The sequence below is a fragment of the Episyrphus balteatus genome, chromosome 2 (assembly GCF_945859705.1).
Source record: "Episyrphus balteatus chromosome 2, idEpiBalt1.1, whole genome shotgun sequence".
NCBI classification, from domain to species: domain Eukaryota; kingdom Metazoa; phylum Arthropoda; class Insecta; order Diptera; family Syrphidae; genus Episyrphus; species Episyrphus balteatus.
Genome location: NC_079135.1, coordinates 68461332 through 68482951, shown reverse-complemented (window position 1 = coordinate 68482951; position 21620 = coordinate 68461332). Strand labels below are relative to the sequence as shown.

Here is a 21620-nt window from a genome sequence, read left to right as displayed (position 1 = left end):
GGTACAATTAGAAAATTAATTTTTTTTTCACAATTAATTTAAAAGTTTAAAAAGTCACCCTGTATTCTCTGCACTTTTAAAGGGCAGCATCAATTTATAAGTAAACAATTTGATATACCAAATACGGAAAATTTATAAAGTCTAAGTCAACTACTATGCACTACTTTATACCTACTCAAAATGAAATAGTCTCGTCTCTTGATTTCCGTATCGCTGTATTGATCTTCCAAAGGTTAAGCATCTTTATCAGCGAAAGCCGGCAGAATAAACTAATGGGCGTTATTGTTAATAGATCGATTACGTATAGTATTTTTAAATTATTGTCTGTTGTTGACTGCCTGTCTAAAGATTTAATATTCGTGTACCTTAGTACAATTTTTTTGAACTTTATTTCAATTAAATACGATTGACAATTAAAAAAAACAAAAATATATACATACATAGTCGTTATCATGGGGTCAAAATCCTAATCAAAATTCATGAGAGAAACGAATCTCATATTTTGACAAACTCAAAGCCATTATTCTTGATATGAGTATGGGTACTTTTTTCGTGAGGGTCGAGGTCGAGGCTTCCGAAATTGCAAAAATAGTACGCTTATGCTCTTCGCATAATCTGTGAAAAGAACACGAGACACGACTGATATTAATTTTTTAGAATGCATTTGTGTTGGATGTGACATCAGAAGAATATTTGGTACACTGAAAGATATTGGTATATATAGAGTACGAAAAATACTTTATGTCTATTTGTCTATAAATGAAAAGTTACCCTTACCTGACATTATACCAATTTTAGAAAAGTATGAGTATTTTGCTAGTCTTCAAACAATGTCTATCTTTTGATGAAAAATTCTTTTTTTTTTTCAAAAATATAACGGTACCAGCCGTAAAACCAATTATTTAAGATTTTATACAAAACTATTTGTATTAAAAAAAAAAAACAATCTAGCGCGAAATTTGCCAAAGCGATAAAAATACTTTTTACTCAAGTGCATTTTTGGCGCTCTCTTTTTATTTAAAGTCACCATTAAAAATTAGAGAATTATCAAATCACATAATAATTTAATAAATTTTAAATACAAAATTTGACTATTTTGATCAAGTAGGTACTTAATATCACTCAGGGAAAAAAATAGTTATTTTGTTACTATTTGCAGTCACTTTATAGAAATCACTGAAATTTTGCTAATAACTATTTTCTAAAAGAAAATAATTACAAAATAGTTATAATAGTCACATACGAAAAGAAAATAGTTAAAAATAACTATTAAAATAGTTAAAATTGACTATTCCGTAGTAATTACGTAACAATTAAAATAGTTATTTTTAACTATTATGCTTATAGTTAGAAAGAAATGACTATTATAATAGTTAATTTGGAAAATACTATTGAAATAAAATAGCCACAAATGATTTTTTTTAACTATTTAATATTTTAACTATGAAAATAGGAAAAAAATTAGTTTAAAATGACTATTTTTTTCTCTGAGTATACTTACGTTTAAGGACAAATATTAAAAAACAATGACCAACAAATCTAAATATATAATTCTTTTGCTGAACCAAATTATATTTTACTAATGGCAACTTTTGACGAATAAAAGCACAGTAAAAGCAGTCTTAGAATCTACTATGAGAATTGCGAAAATTTTCACCTATTAAAAAATTTGATATATGTACTAAATTGGAATCCAAATTTGAAATAAATATATTATATATGACGTAAGGTTTTTTTTAGATGAAAATGCATTTCGAAAATAAGAATTTGATTTTTTTGTATTCCTTCTTATTTAATTTAAATCAAAATAAATCATTTTATTCGATTTGTATCAAAAAAATCAGAAAAACAAAATTGATTTTATTCTCACGTTTCTAATACAAAAACTGAAATAATATACATACAAATACATACATAATGAATTTGAAATTTTGTGATAAGAGACAGCTAAGATCAAAAGGTCGACAGACAAAATAAATAAAATCTGTACATAATGTATGCCTGAATAATACCAATTGCTATGAGATAATTTTATAAGATTTCATCCTTTAAAAATCGGTTTTAGACAATTATATTGGTTTTGTATATTTAAAAAAAAAAACAGATATCCAATAAACCATCAGCCAAAATCCAAAGAGACCAAAATCAAGATGATCTTCCAAATGATTAATAATAATTTTAATAAAAAACCATTAGATGCTATGTTACTTGATTAAATTGGTCATGAACGTTTTATTGCAAATAAGAATTAAAATACATATTTCATTAAAGTCTAAACGAAATTTTTCTTTCAATGAATCTAGTTTTTTTTATAAATTTAGTAATAATAGACTTCGCTCTGATTTTCAACCGTTAGTTAGAATATCAGAACAATAAATGTCAATATAAAAAACTTTTATTCGTAGGAAAAAGCCTTAGCTGGTATTTATATGGCTAATGAATTGGCTCTTAAATAACTTGATATCGGTATATTGTATTAATTATTCCTATCTTCGTATTCAAAAACTCCAAACAATACTCGAGTTTTCTAGTTTTTGGTGATTTTAGCCTTTAAATATAGGTACTATTAAAAAATAAAATGCACGACTGGGGTCGCACGTACTTGCTCTTATGCTTAAAGTTACTCTTATGTTAAAGCCTTTTATTCAAGAAAATTAAGAAAATTTAAAAATTGTTCAAGAAAAAAAAATCTGTTTTTATAATTACATAATTAAATACCGTTTTAAATGATCTTTTACAAAAAAACAAGTATGCCAGTTTACTTCTTGTATAAAAAGGAATTTTTAGAAAAAAATTTTCGAAAATCGTTAGAGCCGTTTTTAAAAAAATTAATTTTTTATATATAAAAATTTTCTAACATTTTTCAAAAAAAAAGTTGGTATGCCATTTTGAAGAAATAATTTATTTACGCATAAAAACGAAATTTCAAAATTTTTCATAAGCCCGTTTTCAAAAAACTGATTTTTCAAAAAAAAATTTTGAAATATTTTTTAAAAATCCAAAAATGAGTTTTTTGGAAATTTTCTAAAATTTTAATATTACCTCTACCTAAACGCTTTTGTATAAAATTTTCGTTGAAATTGGGGTGGTCTTGAACGAGATATTCATAAATCAAAAAAACCGTTCTATGAAAGGTACCGTTAATAACGGTAAAAAAAAATATTTTTTTTATTTCGAAAGTTGGCTCTTATGTGTAATACTACACTCAAAAATTTGAATCAAAATCGTTAGAGCCGTTTTTGAAAAAAATTAACTTTTCTATTTCCGTTATATGACAGGTACCGTTAGTTTTGGTCCTAAAAAAAAAAATTTCAATTTGTCCTCTAGGGAATCACTGGAAAAACTGTTAACTACCAAGTTTGAACAAAATCACTCGAATAGTTTAGGCTGTAGCTCGAGGTACATACAGACAGACAGACAGACAGACAGACAGACAGACAGACAGACAGACAGACAGAATTGCCGGACCCACTTTTTTGGCATTCTCCATCATCGTAATGTCATGTAAAATTGTTATCTCGAGTTCGATTTTTTTTACGAATCCTAAACTTGCCCTATCCTATAGTACCTATATCGCAAGTAAAAATATGTTAAAGCTTACTATATACCATTTCTGCGGACCTAAAATCGTCGGCACAACGCCAAAACCGCGAATCTGCATTTTTGGACATTTTCACTTTAATGCATCATTTTACTTGTTATCGGTCCATCTATTTACTGCGTCGATCTCAATCCTCCATCTATTGCCTTGAAGCCTAAACTATCAATTTCCGTTGCACAAGTTTCCATAAGATTGCATGAGTTTCCAAAACTTTGAAGTCGTTTTTCTCAAAACTACAATTTTGCAGATTCGTGGTTTTGGCTTTGTGCCCACGAAATGTACGAGCAGTTTCCAAAGCTGTTTCTAAAGCTGTTTGACAACATTAATTTTTGAGAACCTCAAATGAAAAATAGCCATTTTGGCAGATCAGGTACATATGTATGTATGTATTTGCTCATACGGATCATAAATTTGAATCTTAGCTAGCTTTTAAGCCAAATCGAACATATCACAAATATTTTACTTAGTTTATTCCAAGTTGCCAAAAAATATTTATGTTCAACCTAGCCATGATTTACTTTCATGCGATATATCACAGAGCTTCAAATCAAATTGTCAAATGGACACAAACGTCAGTTGATTTTAATTGTTTTTGAACAATTTAGGCCCATTTGCTGATACGATACTTAAATCCTTAAGTAAAACATAAACTGCTAAGTTCGACTTAGCGGTTTGCACGAACGTCAAACTAAAAAATAAATCCGACTAGGTTGAACATAACTTAGGGGGAAGAAATTGTAGAACTTAAGCAGTTTATGTTCTACTTAACCATATTTATTTTACAAAATACGAAGGAACATGGCTTAAAAAATGCCAGTAAAAAAGATTATTTAAAATCAAACTTAACTTACGTGCAAACATATTTTCCATATTAATCATCCGTGGATGGTAAACTTTTCTATGTAAGATTTTGTAGCGCTCAAATTTGACAGTTTATCCAACTTATTCATACTTAAGTGCCTGGCTACACAGTGATTTTTCAATCGCCTAAGCAGTGAGTTTGTAGGCAAGAGGGATGAGGAGTGAAGTGGGAAGATGCTCACGAAGGGCACTGAATTTTCTAAGGGTAGTACAGTTCCATTACTAAATGCAGTTTAACGACGGCAAAACGGGTTGTCAGAAGTGGGAAACATTTAAGAAGAACAATACTTCGCAAAAATTACCACTTTACAAACCACGAAAAGAAACTCGCCTACAATAAAAAAAAAAAAATCATCTGTGCAATTCACACGTGGTAGAAGTGAAACCTTAAAAAATCATTTTTCTTGCAAAAAAAAATCGAAAAAGTCTACCTTTTTTTATTCTATCACCTTTAAATCCAACCACCTATTATAAATTTTATATCACACAAAAGCTTATTGTTTCAGCTCAAAATATTTATATCGACCATGTCTATACAACATCTACAAAAAGAGCTAGAATTTTTTGAACCCAATCAATTTTTTCATCAAAAAAGTACAAAAATCAATCTTTTTTCTCCCATTAAATATATTTTTTTAAATGACAACCTATGATAAAATATCATCTGAAAGCTTATTTTACTTTTTATATGACGTATCAATCATATTTCTACCATGCCTACAAAGAAAGTAAGATTTTTTTAAATCCAACCATGTCGATATTTCAAACTGAGATAACGGTACTTCCTACACTGGTGGCTGGTCATCGACAATAGATCTCCACAGGTGTTTTGAGGTATTTTTAAATTTTTTTCAATTTAAGATTGTGTAACTTGTAGGGCACCTACCGTTATGTGTGATATATCAAATAAAAGGTTATGTTATCAGCATGCGTATTAAAGTTAAATCAAATTTGTATGTGCACTAAATCAAAAGATATAACGTGTGTTGAAAAGGAACATCCTTGTACCGTTATCTCTGAGTTTTGAATATGAAATTAATTGAAATTTTGTACAATTATAGTTTATTTAATTACCTATCTACAGTGCAAATTTCATTCATCTATCTATTAAAACAAAAAAGTTATAACAAGTTGAAGTCGTGTCGCGTTTTCGTTTCATCTTGTTTCAAATCACTACGATACTAAAGAAGTTTTCACTTCAAAAAAAAAAAATATGTCGTGAAAGTCGAATTTGCAACCGGTGATTTTTCAAAAAAAAAAAAATTAATTTAGTGGGCGCTGAACGGTAAATTCCTATTTTTATGACCTTCGTAGAGAGAAGCATTATTTTAATGTGTTTAGATAACTGTGAAGGCAGTGTCATTAAGTGCAAAGCTATTTCCTTCTACAAAATTTTCGATCTGCAATTTGTAACACAGTTTTTTTTTTACTATTGTCGGCGAGTTTCTTTCCGTGGTTTATAAAGTGGTAATTTTTGCGAAGATTTGTTCTTCTCAAATGTTAACCACTTCTAACAACCCGTTTTGTTGTCGTTAAACTGCATTTTATACCGGTTTTCAGCTTAGTTTTTAGACCGAAGTCATGCTGTTGTGATCGTTGCACATCTATCGGCCCATGTTGTGACTGAGTTGCATCGACTTTTAATGTTGTATCTATACCCTTGGATATTGCGCAAATAACTGCTTACTAAATTTTAACTTGCGTTTGTTTTTGTCCCAATGCATCGTTGGTTTCGGGCTGATTCAAAGACTTCTTTTATTTTCCCCATTTTTTCCGCGCCTAAAGATTTTTTCACGACCCGTTTTCATCCTTACAGGTTATACACAATCAGATTTATTTACAGACACAATTTTGAGTCAAACAGACAAATGCAACTCATCATTTATTAACATTTTTTGCTTTTGAACCTATTCAGATGAGCCAAAAAATATGCTCGATTTTTTGACTAGATTTGGTCTAGCTACCGTGTGAGAAGAACGGTAGGCCCCAAGACAATTTTTTTTCTCCTAAACTAAGCGCATAAAGATGTTCTCTCGTTACATATATAAAAAAGATGTGCCATTGCATTAAATACCAAGACAGGCTAAAAGTAAGATGAACTAAAATGTGAACCTATTCAGATGAGCGGCAGTGTATGTAAATATTTTTTAGCAACTTGGAATAAACTTATATATAATGTAATATATGTTAATTGTTAGTTTTGTATCGTAGTATATATTTTTATGCATGTGTTATTTACTAACCACTAACACATGCACTTATGATGAGCCTCTGATTGTAGATCGCAGCTTGCTCTAAGCTCACTACATCGGAAATTTCTGAAGTGAAAAAAAAATAAACTAAGTAAAATACATATAAGAGCTATGTTCGACCTAGCTATGATTCAAATTTATGATCCGTATGAGCAAATGGGCCTTAAGTGCCTGGCTATACACTGATTTTTCAATCGATTGAAAAATCGCATGCGGTGGCTACACGCTGTTGTGCCCAATCACGTTCCACTTTTACATTTTCTAGGAACAAACGTCAAAAAGAGGAACAATTTAGCAATGGAACTGTACTACCCTCAGAAAATTCAATTCCCTTCGTGAGCATCTTCCCCCTTCACTCCTCATCCCTCTTGCCTACAAACTCACTGCTTAGGCGATTGAAAAATCACCGTGTAGCCAGGAACTAAGGGAAATAATTTAAAAAATTCGGTTCTTCTGTCTATTTTTATTGAAGAAAAAGTGGATAATAGTGAAAGCGGTAAAATAAATGGTGTTAAATTTAATAAAAACAAATTATTCATTTGAAGGATTATTTTTGTGTATGTATTTGTGTGTCATTGTGTTTGCTTGTATTATACAAATTGTATACGAATTTGTGCGGCAAATTGTAACATCTTCTAATGGTTAACACGTATATAGTAAATTAACCGTTCTTAAACTTATAATTATTGTTCACTTTACACCCAAAATCATTTCTAAGGGGTGTTTTTTTCTTTTTTTTCAGTTAAAATTGCTTAAGTAGAGCATTAACCCTTATGATCTACTATTTCCTCATTCTAAAATATGTTAAACTTAATCAGATTTAGGGGTTACTTTTAAGTTTGTGCAAACCGGTATGTGGAACTTAAGTGAGATAAAATTGATAAACAATTCTATAAACATTCATGCGGCCAATTTTATCATGGTTAACATATTTTAAAGTGAGTTTACCATCTTTAAACTAATAACAGATGTTAATTTTATAGATAAAATCATTTTTTAAGGGATGTTTTGGCTTTTTGTTCAATTAAAATTTCTTATGTAGAACATAAAATCCTTATGTTCTACTTTTTCTTGCCCCTAAAATATGTTAAACTTAGAGGAATTTTTGACACAATTTGAAGTTCGTGCAAACGATTATGTAGAACTTAAGGATTTATGTTTCACATAAAGACTTAAGTTCCGTTTCAGCAAATGGGCCTTAGTCCTTTATGATTTACTTAAATATTTAAGTTCCGTTTCAGCAAATAGGCCTCAGTTGTTTATTTTGTACCTAGGCCCATTTGGTCATACTAGCCAATCTTAGCTAGGTCGAACATAACTCTTATGTTTTACTTAGTTTATTCTAAATTGCTAAAAAATATTTAAGTTCACCCTAGCAATGATTTACTTTCATGCGAGAAATCGCTAAGAACTTCAAATTAAAATGTCAAATTAATACAAAAGTCAGTTAGTTTTTATTTGTTTTTGAGCAATTATAGAAAAAATATTGTTAAATGTGTCTCAAATTAATGGAAAAATGTAAAAATAGTAAAAACAATATAAAATTTGTGTTTTGTTAAATAAATGGATTGATTCGAGTGAATGTATTTGTGCCTTTTAAAAGTATGTGTGTGTCAAAATTTGTGTAGGGAATAAACAACAAAAGAGTTAAAATCCCATCAACAATTTTTAAAATGAATTTTTACATCTGAAGATGGTTAATATTTCTAAAGGTATGTTAACTCATATTGTTAAAATTAATTGGTGGTCATTTTAGTACGTATACATTATTTTTTATCGAAAATCTCTCTTCATTTCTCAAATAAAACAGCTTAAGTAGAACATAAACTGCTTAAGTTCTACTATTTCTTCCCCCTAAGTTATGTTAAACTTAGAGGAATTTGTGACACAATTTGAAGTTCGTGCAAACCACTATGTAGAAATTAAGGGTTTATGTTTCACATAAATATTTAAGACTCGTTTCAGCAAATGGGCCTAGATTTATTTAAATTGCGATTTTTCCATTACTATCTATGATATGATACTACAATCTACAATGTAATATCAAAACCGAAACCAATGATTTATTAGCATTTTAAAGGCACGCATAAGTCACATTAGCATAAGAGCCATCAGCAGATTTGAAATCCCGAAATAGCCCTTTTGTATGACTTCGGATACGAGTTCAGCACCCCAAAAACCTCTAGAAAACTTTATTTTAGTTTTTGTGGGAAAAACCTTGTTGACCATTGTTATTATTATTTGGTTATTATTATTTGGTTATCATTATTTGGTGCATTTTCGTTTCTCATTGAAAAAAAAAATATCAGTTTCATAGAGCAATTTTTGTTAGTACATTTAACTAAACACGCACTTCTTGTCAATTACGAGTATGCGCCACTTTAATTTATATTAATTAAATTTAATGCAAAACGACATGACGAGAGTGCGTTCAGAACTGTTAACGAATTCAAATGATGCTCCGAACTACACATATAGGTAGATGTGTAATTAAAACTTTTATCATGTTTTACTTCATCACATTATATGTATCTATAATCTATGTACATTGTACATACTATAGTTTTGCATTTGTCATATAAAGCTTTCAAATTCATGAATAATTCCTATTTAAATTAATATGCATTCACACATATTAATCCATGAACGAAAGTAACTAATCAACCCAAAAAAGTATACTTACAGTTAAGATGAATATTAAATTCATGTGTTTGGTGCGGAGGGTGATTTAAACAAGATGGAGCGAGATTATCTTGTGCAGTTTGTTTGAAAAACAAAATTTAATTAGACTTGTAAGCAATCATTTTAGCCATCGTGGCTTTGGTAAGAACTACCATATTTCACAAAAAAAAAAATTAATATATTTTCTCTAGATCGATGATTAAGGCAGTGTCCCAAACTATTTATTATTGTAGTCGATATATTTCTTATGTTACGAAACTCGGTATTTTTTGATTTTTTTTATTGTACAGGCTCCTTTATTCAGTATAGTACGAAATTTTAAAAGATAAATCACATACGAAATTGGGTCACTGTGGCGTATGCGCATCATTTTTTTTTTCATTATTCGGTCTGCGCATTGGTGCTTTCATCATGAAGGTACAATATAGACGGGTTGGCGGATTTTCTGTTTTCATTTTTTTAATAGCTCTAACATAATATCCCATATACCTACCGGTTTCTAGAGAAAATAGTTCTAAGGATTTCGATTAAATTTGGTATACGTCATGCATAATGCTGTAAGTAATGCCAACAAAACTTCTTTTAAATTTTTTCTAAGAAAATCGGAAAATGAAACTATGCTTTTTCCGTTTCTTTACTGTCATTGAAGTCGGTGTAAATAAGTGGATTGAAAATAAATTAAATTTTTCACTCTTCAAATGTATGTGGGATCAAGCACATTCCACAACAAAGATAAGTAGATATTAAGTTCATATCATAAAACAATGTCAAGTAAAATAATATTTCCAGATCGTCGTCGTCATGAACATTCCATACCGAAATGAACAAACACATTCCATACCGAAATTGATACCTTTGAAGTCAAGAGCCGATGTTTCAACTCAATGCAGACGACAGCCAGTCGATGGTGCCGTGAAATAACGCCGAGAGAAATAACGCCGAATTCCAAAATTCGGCGTTATTTCACTTTACAAAAGCGAAATAACGCCGAATTTCAACATTCGGCCTTATTGCACTTTGTCAAAGTGAAATAACGCCGAGTTCCAACTGAGAAATAAGGCCGAATGTTAGAAAAGTCAGCATAAGAGCAGACGCAAGTTAACCGGTATGTTACCCTTTTTCTTATTTTGAAATGCATTTAAGGCCCAAATTTATTTGGGCACAATGGCTCCCATACCAATTTGGGACTTATGCCCATCCCATCGAGGTATAGGTTCCAAAAAAGTTTTGGCTCTTATATGCCTCTTAATTATTCATTAACCTAGATAAGTTTCAAGATGTGATAAAAATGTGGCGCAGGGACATAAGACCCAAGGACACATAGGCGGATCCAGGGGGGGGGCACGGGGGCACGTGCCCCCCCCAGAACTTAAAGTTCATACTTAAAGGAAATCAAACTATAAGAGTTTTAAAAATATATGAATAATAACAGAAAGAACTTGAGTGAAACTCTTGTCTATTTGTGGCTGAAAATGCGAATTTTGTTAATTGATGCATCCCTTTCCCATGAAAAGCTCCACCTCATAAATAAATAAACGGCTATTTGTTGGGTACACACGAATTTTTTTTTTTTCGATTTAAAAAAAAGTTAATTTTCAAAGTGATTTTGGTGAAAAATTTTGATATGGACATCGAATGACATTGAATGATATAAAAAATAATTGTATATGCAACTCTATTTCATACAGAGTGGTTAAAAAATTTGCACTTTTTTCGTTGTTTTTTTTAACATTAGTGTTTTTAAAATAGCGGAACACGTCACAAAATTGCATAAACTATATATTATAGAACTGCTGGATATGTAGAACAAACTTGCATTTCAGGAGTTTGCCCAAGTTTGCACCCCGAAAATAAAGACCCCTTGAAAAAAAACTCCTCAAAAGCGACCCTTACTTATAGATTTTTATAAATATTATTTTATTGAGAAAATTTCTCCAGGGATACCTCTAAAAATATGTAAAAAAAATAGTGTTCCAAATTTCAAAAGAATCGGTGCAGTAGTTTTGAAGTTATGAGGAGCACCGGCGTTGAAAACATTAGTTGTGGGGATAACGATTTAAAGTTTTGAACTCTGGACTAAAAGACTAAAACGTTCCTAAGGGAAGTATTAAAATACTCATAACTTGGTCAATTTGGCTCCAAGAGACCTACAATTTGAACACAACATTCTTGAGGTATAAAACAATTTAACCCCTTGTAGCCCCATGTGACATTTCTGTAACAAACCGAAAAAGATTGCATAAAAACTCTACAAACTATTTTTTTTTCTTTTGAAGCTTCTAATATTATAATCTTTAAGTATTGCTTTATCGAAATAGTACTTCAAATTTCTAATAAATAGTTTTTTCTAACCAATAGTTTTTAATTGACAGTTAATGTTGAAAGTTGGGTTTTTTTTTTGAAAATAAGCAAATTTTTGTAAAAACTACGAAATTCAGAAAAAAAAAAATAGTTTTTGTTAGTAAACCAAACGGGGTTTTATTTTTGGATTTTAGGAAAGTGCCTAAAAATTAATATTAGATAGTTTTTTACTTGAATTTTTGCATTTTTATATAAAAATAAATTATTTAAACTTTTTTTTTACTCCCAAAATATCGAAATAACTAAGTAAATAATGACTTTATTGAATTTTTAAAAAAACACGTGTTTTATTAAAGATAAAGGCCAATCGATTGACTTATTAATTTTTAAATTTACGACCTTGGGTTACAAAAGGTTAATGCAAATTAAAAAAAAAAAACAAAACTGGGTTTCCCGGCAAAAAAGTATGATTCAGTTTTTTTTGTTATTCTGAGGAACTTTTATATTTATTAGAATGAAGTCTTTAGTATTTGACTAAAAACTACTAGGTCATTAACTAATGGTATAATTATGTCCATAATATTGCAAAATTTTATACAAAATCAATTAAAAAACGTAAACATTTTTTTTTTCAAAATTTCATCTTTAAAACTTAATTTCTCAAAAACTATTTGGTGAAACAACTTAAGTCAAAAAATTAAATAAAGAATAGATTACTAACTTTAATATAGCACAGAATTGTACGTGCATTTTCTGGTTTTTTATATTTTTTTTCTTCCGGCTAATCCAGGAGTAAGAGGGTTAGCACTTAAGTGGCTTTTACTGTAACAAGAAAATGAAAATTTTTCCTTCCGAATAACTTTTTGGTCATTTGGTACCTATTTGATGTGGGAAATGTGCCTAAATATTTTTGGCCAGGTTTTAGACCGCTGTGGGTCGTTAAAATTTTCTGCTTGTTAGTCAGTCGTATGGTACTTCACTTTATTTCTAACTGTTATTGCTGTTTTTTTTTGCCAATCCGTCCCTTGTGCCCCCCCCCAGAAAAAAATCCTGGATCCGCCCCTGCAAGGACATAACGCCCACTCTTTATTTTTGGGAGTTATGTTCCACTTGAGTGGGACGACATTTAATTTAAGAATTATATCCCACTTGAGTGAGACATAGCCCAACATATTTTTCCAAAATTCGCGCGAATTTTTATTTTCACACCTCAAAATTGATTCTCCGTGGGCAAAATTTTTTTCCGCTTCGCGTTTGGGTTCCGAAAATTAAATAGATTCTCATGTAAGCAAATTTTTTTCCGCTTCGCGTTTGCTAAGTTATAACACAAACATATCTTTGTTGTTTGGTATACACATAAAAACAATAATAATACACAGGACTTAGGCGTATAAACAGTAAAGTATGTTTGGAGGCTGGGGACATGCTGTCCTGCTTTAGATACAATATTGAATAGGCGTATGTGCCAATAGGGTGGGACATAAGTGCAAAATCGAATTTTGTAACTATCCCAAATCCAGTTGGGAAATAATTTTATAATTTGTGAATTCTTCGTTAGTGAGACATAACGTCCATCTTTTATTTGTGGGTCTTATGTCCAACCTGAGTTTGACAATTAATTTGGAACTTATGTCTCACTCAATTGGGACTTAAGTCCACAAATATAAAGTGGCTGTTATGTCCATGGGCCTTATGTCCCTTTGCCAAGAATATGGCATTTCAATACCAAACTGACTACAGGTGGTTACATTGCAATTTTTCCTAAGCTCCACTTAGCAGGATTTGCCTCACTGAAAAGTGAAATAATGCCGAATCGGCGTTATTTCACTTTGTCATTGTGAAATAAGGCCGAACGTTGAAATTCGGCCTTATTTCGCTTTTGAAAGTGAAATAACGCCGAATTTTGGAATTCGGCGTTATTTCGCTCGGCGTTATTTCACGGCACCCCAGTCGATGCCCTAATTAAAGCTGGGCATAAAAACAAACCGAAAAACAACAAGAGTCATCAGAACAAACATGCCAAGACGACTTGCTCGTATAGTAATCATCGCTGGAGGTATTGTGACTGGAGTGTACGTTATGAGTTGGGCCACCAGGGCATTAGCCTGGTACCGCCTACTCAACAATATTGGAGTGCTGGATTGGATATAGAAGGAAGACAGAGGCAGTTGATAACGAATTCTGAAGACGTGACGACGTGACGACGGCGGTCAGGAGAATATTTTTGCGAAGTTATTGAAAGTAAAATAGAATATTTTTGCGAAGTTATTTAAAGTAAAATAGAATGTTAAAATTATATTAAATACAAATGCGAATATTTTTGCGAAGTTGTTCAAAGTAAAATAGAATGTTAAACTTATATTAAATAAAAATAAAACTCAAAGAAAACTCATCGGTATTATATTTTCAAAGACTACATGTATGTATTTTCGCTCTCGAAAAAATAAACCAAATTATTCCGCCAAAAGTGTCCATTGCATTAGAAATCGTAAGGTGGTTTGACTGTGGTTTAGATCTAACCTTGTTTTCAAATATCAAATTCCTAAATTGTGGTTTTATTTATTTAATCTATAGAAATCCGAGGTTTATAGGCCAGTTTGTTCACACTCGATTATCTTTTAATCAATAATTACTCCAAGGAATATCCTTGATTAAACCTGGTACGCTATTCGCGCTAAATTTTACCCGAGATAAAATTCCCATACAAGTTATCGATAATTTGTATGGGATACATTTTAGCTCAGATAAAATTTTTCTATTTTTTGTATGGGAGCTAAATTTTATATCGAACAGCGTACCAGGCTTTAAAAGATAATCGAGTTTGAAGCAAACTTTCAGCTATACATAGATACTCTAAAGTCTAAACTATGATTTTGCAACCAACACGGAATAAAACCTTACTCAAATTTTAATCGGAATTATGTAACACTTCTTTAATTCCCATTTTCTATTTTTGTAATAGAGCGAAGTTTGTACGTATTTGTATATTGTAAGTTTACACACTTGACGCGCAGTTACTTAAGTTCACTTGTTTTCTGTCAACTTTAAAGTCAAATTTAGATGAATTTGTGTCCAAATTAATCACTGGTGAGAAAATGAGCTAAATGGAATGACAATGTCAAGAACTTTACCAATAACTTTGATTGACAGAATATAAGAAAAACTTATATAAGATCAGTTCTTGTTTTGGTTAACATAATTATATATAAAAATGTATACTCCTATTTGTAAAAAAAATAGAAGAATTCTTCGATATTTCGATCCAACCTTATTTCTTAAATACTAATTGGGCAGGTTCAGAAACGTTAGGGACTAAATATTTAGGTAATTTCTCGGTCTCTGATTGGTCATCTGTCAAAAAAAATCCTTCCAATTTAGGTAATTTTATTGGAAAACTGACTGAAAAATTAGGCAAGAAAATTTTCCCTAAAAATTTAGGAAAGTTTTTTTTGTCAACATGACAGCAGTTTGTTTTTAATTAAAGAATTAATTTAGCAAAATTAAATTTATTTGTGTGAAAAACAACTAAAAAGTGCATTATCGGTTATAATTAATTTTATTTATTCATTACAGTTAAGTGAAATTTGGTGTCTTACTCATGCGACCGGTAAAATTCTAAAATAAATTTCGAAATTTGGCAATAACATCACATCCAAACTAATTTAGTCAATCTACTCAAATTTCCGTTCAGAAAATGACGTTCCCTAAATATCTAGTCCCTAACATTTCCTGAACGTGCCCATTAATATTCCAAAGTAATATGATTCAATATTTGTTTGTGAATTATTGCAATAGTTTATAAAGCAACCTCAGCAACATAAAAAGAAACATGATGAAAACAAAATATTCTTTTTTTTTAATTACTTTATATTTATTTTTAAGTTAAATCAATAACTAACACAGATTTATTATCTTAAACTTGAACTTGCTCCTTTTCCTTCAGCTTGTTAAGTTCCTCACTGGCTTTATTCATCAAAACCTTACCTTGTTCACCAAGCTTTGCGCCAAATTCCGTCAACGATTGTTGCACTTTCTATAATTTAAAAGTTTTATCAAAACTACATAATTTTAGAGATAAAGAAAAAGTTGAGTGATATTCATTTTTTATGTTAAAAGAAAATGTTTTATGCAATAATGGTTTTAAATTGGAATTTAAAACAAAAACAAACTGTTAAATATCACGAAACCCCTTCCCACCTTACAATTTTTAGATAAAATAAAAACACAAGTTTCTTACATCCATATTTTCCTTTGTAAAAGTACTTTCGAAAAAACTTTGCAAATTCTTGATTCCTTGCTCGACTGTTTGAGTTGTAGGATCTTGATCGATGGGAGCTCCTGTTGAAAGCTAAATTGTTTTTGTTTTAAAAGAATATTATGTAAGAAAAATTTAATAAATGACAACAATTCGTTTATTTACATGGAAAACGCAGAAAGCGAACAAAAAGATAAGAGCAACTCGAGCCATTTTAAGAAGATGTATGAACGTAAATAAGTCCTGACTTTAACTGCTTAGAAATCATTTCATCAAATTTAAAGTTACTGAATAATGAACAAATTTTAATGTTATCTATTTAACCTTTTGACCTTGTAGCGTATGGCCAGCAGCTTCCCTAAAGAGATAAGGCAAATGTATTTTGTGTGTTGTATGAAAAATGATAACTTTACACACTATCAACAAGTATCATTTATTTTCTTTAGTTTACAAAAAAAATTGTGTCTGAAAGTAGCTATTTTCTATTTATTTACCAATGAACTGTTTCTTGATAGTGAAACAAGCTTGTATAAGACTGACGCACTAGATTACGATTTTTGATAAGCTTTAACAAGTCAAAAATTGAAAAAAAAAAAAAAAATATTTTTCCAAAAATACAGCCAACCTAGACTTTGACATCACTTTATTGTTTCTCAAAGTTTGATTTAACAAGTTAAAAATATATGCATGCAAATACATAATTTGATAAGGTTTACCACAAGGCGATGAGTCCTGAAAACCTGAAGATAGAGTCTTTGTATTAAATAAAATTTTTGAAAAAATACCAGATAGATAAAAATGGAGATTCATGCTACTCGAACTTTTAAACAACATAATATAACAGAGAACAAAGCCGAAACCACTTTTTCAAAACTAAACATTATGTATATGCAGAATCTTTTATCCATGATGGTATGGTATAAACCTGCAGTGCGAACACGAAGTGTTTCATTTTGATAAAAAAAGAGAAATAAAATTCTTCAACAGAGATTTAACAGTTGAAGATCATGTTTAAAAAAAATTAAATCATTCATGATTTTGAAAATCTTAAGCTCAGAAAAACACAGGTGTATTGTTTTTTGTTAAATTTGCATTTGTTTATTTTTTGTTTTTGTAATATTTTAAAAATAAACAGAATTTAAAAAGCCGACAAAATTTAAAATTTTTGATTCTTAATTCAAAAGGTTTTGTTCTTTGATTTATTTATTAACACTGACCACAACGGGGAGGATATTTTATTCAATTAATAAAGTGAAAGTTTTAGCAAATTAAAATCGATTTGGGCCAAAGTTGTAATTCACATTATTAACACGTTTTTTCACATTCACTGTGACGTATACGTGCTATTTTTTTTGTATCTATTTATTGAATTTTCATAAAACTGCTTGTGGAATGATAAAGTTGGAAATTTTGTGTTCATGTTTTCTGACGAATTGAAACATAATGGAACGAGAACTTATAAACGACAACTCTAAAGAAATTTTTTGTTATGTGAATTACATTATGTACGTGGGAATTTTATTTTTTGAAATTTAATTTGTTGCGTAAAATTTCCTGCTCAAGTTAATTAAAACTAGTTTAATTAACTTAGTTTACTTGGTTAAACTGATACAAGTGAACAAGAAATGTGTTTTTAATTATGGATGTTTTTATCGTTGCTTTACCTATCCCAGACGCCTTGGAAATTTATTAAATGCTCTTTTCCATACTGACACATAAAAACAAAGTTAAAAAGAATTAATTGGTTAGTTTTCAAAAAAAAAATGATCTCCAAAAAAAATGTTTAACGTTTTTCTTAACAATAAAAAATTGTTGCTTTGAAAATTAATGTTCAATAATAAGTAAAAGTTTCTGTACAAAAATGTTCGTTTCGGATGAAAAATATTTGAGCTATACTTTACTCAAAGAATCTAATTTTGTGATAAAAAACGAACCCTACATTCAAAAACTAGAAGAAAATTGTTTTCCCGTCTAATGATAACTTAAACCCATCATCTGATTTCATACTTAAACTGCTAAGAAGCCGGGTCAGAAAAACTTTGTTTACAATATTTACCTTTTATTTTCTTTTTCCATACATTTTCCTTAACATTTTCTCAAAACCTCTACCAAGGCAATTAAAAATAAAACACGGAAACAAGACCTTGAAATAATAAAACAAACAAAAACTAAAGAATCATCAAAAAAGTTCTTCGCTTCATTAATGCTTATTTTCATTTTAATTATGACAAGCTCCAAGAATTTACTATATGCACCAGGTGTGCTAATTTGGTAAGAAAAAAAAAAACATAAACAAATAATACTGAATTGGTAGAAGGTAGATTTTCCTCAAATTAATAATTCAGTTATATTTCCCTATTCTTTTCGAGACGATGTTAAAGAAAATTAACGGAAAAACTACTAAGTTATTGTTTTATTTGAAAAATAACTTAGTTAGTTGTGTATTTAAATTTAGTGTCCTTTCCACAATGCTTATTCTAGTATATTTGATGGTGGGTTTAAAAATAATAATTTTTTGGTTAATGGTTTTAATTTGATTTTTTTAACCATCAGTGCATGTTAAGTCAGACGAATAGTGTCGATTGTAGTGATAACAGTCCAGTTTATCCGATGGAAAATTCTCAAAAACGTAAGTGCATATCCCCAAAAAGATAAATTAAATTTGTTTCTGGTAAAACTTCGAAATTGCCTAATTTTAAGGGAAGCTAGTTTCTAGGTAGATCAACTTACAAATGTTGCTTTTCAAAGTTTTGTTGATATTCATAAAAACTCAATTTCTCAAATTTTGCCCTCAACAACTTCCATCATTCGTATCAATTATTTATTTACACGTATCTTATTACTCCAAAATCACCATCTCACTTTTAAGACATTGATGAAAAAAAACTTAATAAAAATGCAAATTTAATAAATTAATGATTTTGTTCATTTTCAAGTCATGCTGACAATACCTACAGAGATTCCTGAAAATTACCTGTCTGATATCGACAGTTCTTATTCAACGACCGAAGCTCTTACAACTTCAATAACTGAAACTTCTAATTCAGAAAATGACATCACGTGTACGGAGACAGATCCTTTGATTCCTATACAGGAGCCGGCCACTACTCCAATGCCTGTTATCGAACTGATAAACAATGACATAGAACCAGAAGTGGCAATTGTTGAAAGTTCTTTGCAGGAATCTACCACTGAAGAAACCGTAACAAACATCACTTCAACGGAAGAAACAGTCACCGAAGTCACAACAACAAACTTAGTTGCAGAAGTCACAACAACGGACGCAGTAACAGAAGTCACAACAGCAGACACAGTTCCAGAGGTCCCAACAGAAAATGTTATTAATGATCAAGAATTCACCAGTACTGAAACAATAATTTCCATTCCTATCTTAACTGAACCTGACATACCAGCAGTATCAGCTGTTCCAATTAAACGATCACTTTCCTTAGATGAAATAAATATGTTTAAAGCAACATCTGTAGAAACAACGACAGAAGCTCAATTAGAGATGTCAACCTCTACAATTTCCCCACTTGAAGACCCTGAAGAAAAAATAGAAGAATTCTCTACGAATTTGCTGACATCATCGCAGCCAAACTCTGTTGTGGAAGTCCAACACAGCACTCCTGTACCAGCATCTAGTATTGCTCCAGCTGTTTCTGAAGATGATCTTTTCTTAGATAATTGGGCTAATCATATATCAGAAAACGTGGATGATCATTATGATCCTATAGATTCTTCTCTCGATTTAAACTTGGACTCAAGTTTATTCCAAAACGAAGATACCGAAATAGTACCGGAGGTGATTGTTGAAGCAACAACTTTGAAAAATGAACCAAATGAAATCACAACCATATCAACAAATCAAGCTACTACTGAATCTGAAAATTTAAGCAATATTCCATATTCTGACACTGAAGAATCCTATCCAGCAATTTTCTCACCACAAAATCTTTTGAATTTATTTTCTTTTGATCACCAACCATCTTCGTCGAATTTAAAAGCAACTTGGTGGCCAAAATCGAGGAGTTCATCAATGGCAGATCTTGCTGAAAGTTCGGTGAAAAAACAGAGAAAGAGAGACAATAAAATTTCTCTAAATGATGACTCAGAAGAAAATAGTGGAAATCAACGTATGTTTGGTCGGAGATTTAATAGAAAATTTAAAAATTCTGTTGGCATTTTGGAAAAATTATTTGGTAATTATTTCCTTCAGTGAGGTAAAGTTGAATATACATAAATGTATGTAATAATTTTGTATCTATCTAGCTATAGTATTTATCAATAAAGTTAAATTAAATTAAATAACAGTCTTGCTTTTTCTGTTATTTGAAGATTATAAAGGATGTGCCAATATTTTCAGTAAATTCTGCATGCAACATTTTAATATGTGCACAAAATTTCATCAAAATCCGTGAAATAATTCAGATTTGACAGACTTTTTTCCGCTTTCCATGCCGCCTTATCACTATGTCGCCATGCCACTATGTCGCCATGTCACCTTGTTGCCTTGTGGTAATGTCAACATATAGCCTCGTCGCCTTATGCCATGTAGCCTTGTCATTTCAAAATCAAAATCCATAAAGTGCCAAATCAGTAAAACACACTTCTAGACCTCTTATCACGCTATTTCATGGATTTATTTTTTTTAAATTAGCATTATGTTGACATCTCTTCTATTTATGTTTCATCAAAAATTGAATATTTAGAGGTTATACGGTTCACAACTGTGGCGCAAAATTTTGAGCGATTAAGTAAATTGCTGAAGCCATTTTAGTAAGTTACTAGGCCAAAAAGCATACGGATTTTTAACTTAGTAACTTACTAAATTTAAATCGTTTAAAATGTTGAGCTTATGTTTTAAGTATATATGAGAAAACATGATTTTATAATCAAAAATTTCAATCTTCAATAAAACTGAGAACTAATTTTTCGGTAAACCAAAATATACTTTTATAAAAAATCTTAATTCAAATGTGAAGTCGAAAAAAATCTATCTTCTATATTATCTTATCTTCAAGTATATGTCGTCGCTTTCAACGCAGAGTGGCATAAGTCAAAATTTGCTTATTTTCAGGAGAGACATTTAAAGTTTTTTGAATCATTAAAAAATGATTTTCGTTGTCAATAAAAAACAAAACTCAAAAGTTATATACACAGAAAAACTGCACTTTTTTTGCTATGAGATGGTATACTAAGTTTTATAGAAAATGCAATATTTAGAAAAAAATATTTTGGAGTTATGCCGTTTAAAAAAAAAAGAACTATTTTTGACCTTGGTTTTTTCTGCCCCTATGGAAAAAGTGCGTTATTAAAAGACAAAACTAAAAATTTAATATTATTTTAACTCAATTTTATTTATTTAATAACGAAAAAGATACAAAAAATAGGATTTTCTAGCATATATATGAAAAACATAAACAAAAACTTATTTAAATTCATCTTTTTAACTCAGTTACAGAACCGGACTTACGAACAGTTTAATACGACAAAAATGCCGAAATGATGAAAAAATCTTACCGGGTTGCTCTTTTTTCATGGGGCATTTTCTTAGTTGTGTCGTTTTCTTCGAAAACACAAATCCTATCTGCGATAACGGCAAAACTAAAGAAATGCCATTAATGTATACAAAATGATAGGGATATTTGTGAAAATTAACAGGGCC

The 21620-nt window shown here is 30.2% G+C and overlaps 1 protein-coding gene across 2 annotated transcripts; it reads left to right on the top strand.

The window, feature by feature from the left end:
• The first annotated feature begins 8194 nt into the window (after window positions 1-8194).
• On the top strand, window positions 8195-20232 carry LOC129910601 (uncharacterized). 2 transcript variants are annotated; one of them, XM_055988035.1, is made up of 3 exons: window positions 18276-18444; window positions 18506-18581; window positions 18889-20232. In XM_055988035.1, the coding sequence occupies exons 1-3, from the start codon at window positions 18325-18327 to the stop codon at window positions 20172-20174; spliced, it is 1482 nt and encodes a 493-aa protein (XP_055844010.1). In that variant the 5' UTR covers window positions 18276-18324; the 3' UTR covers window positions 20175-20232. The 2 variants fall into 2 exon arrangements, with proteins under 2 accessions (XP_055844011.1, XP_055844010.1); XM_055988036.1 differs by lacking the exons at window positions 18276-18444; window positions 18506-18581 and adding an exon at window positions 8195-8426.
• The last annotated feature ends 1388 nt before the right edge of the window (window positions 20233-21620 follow it).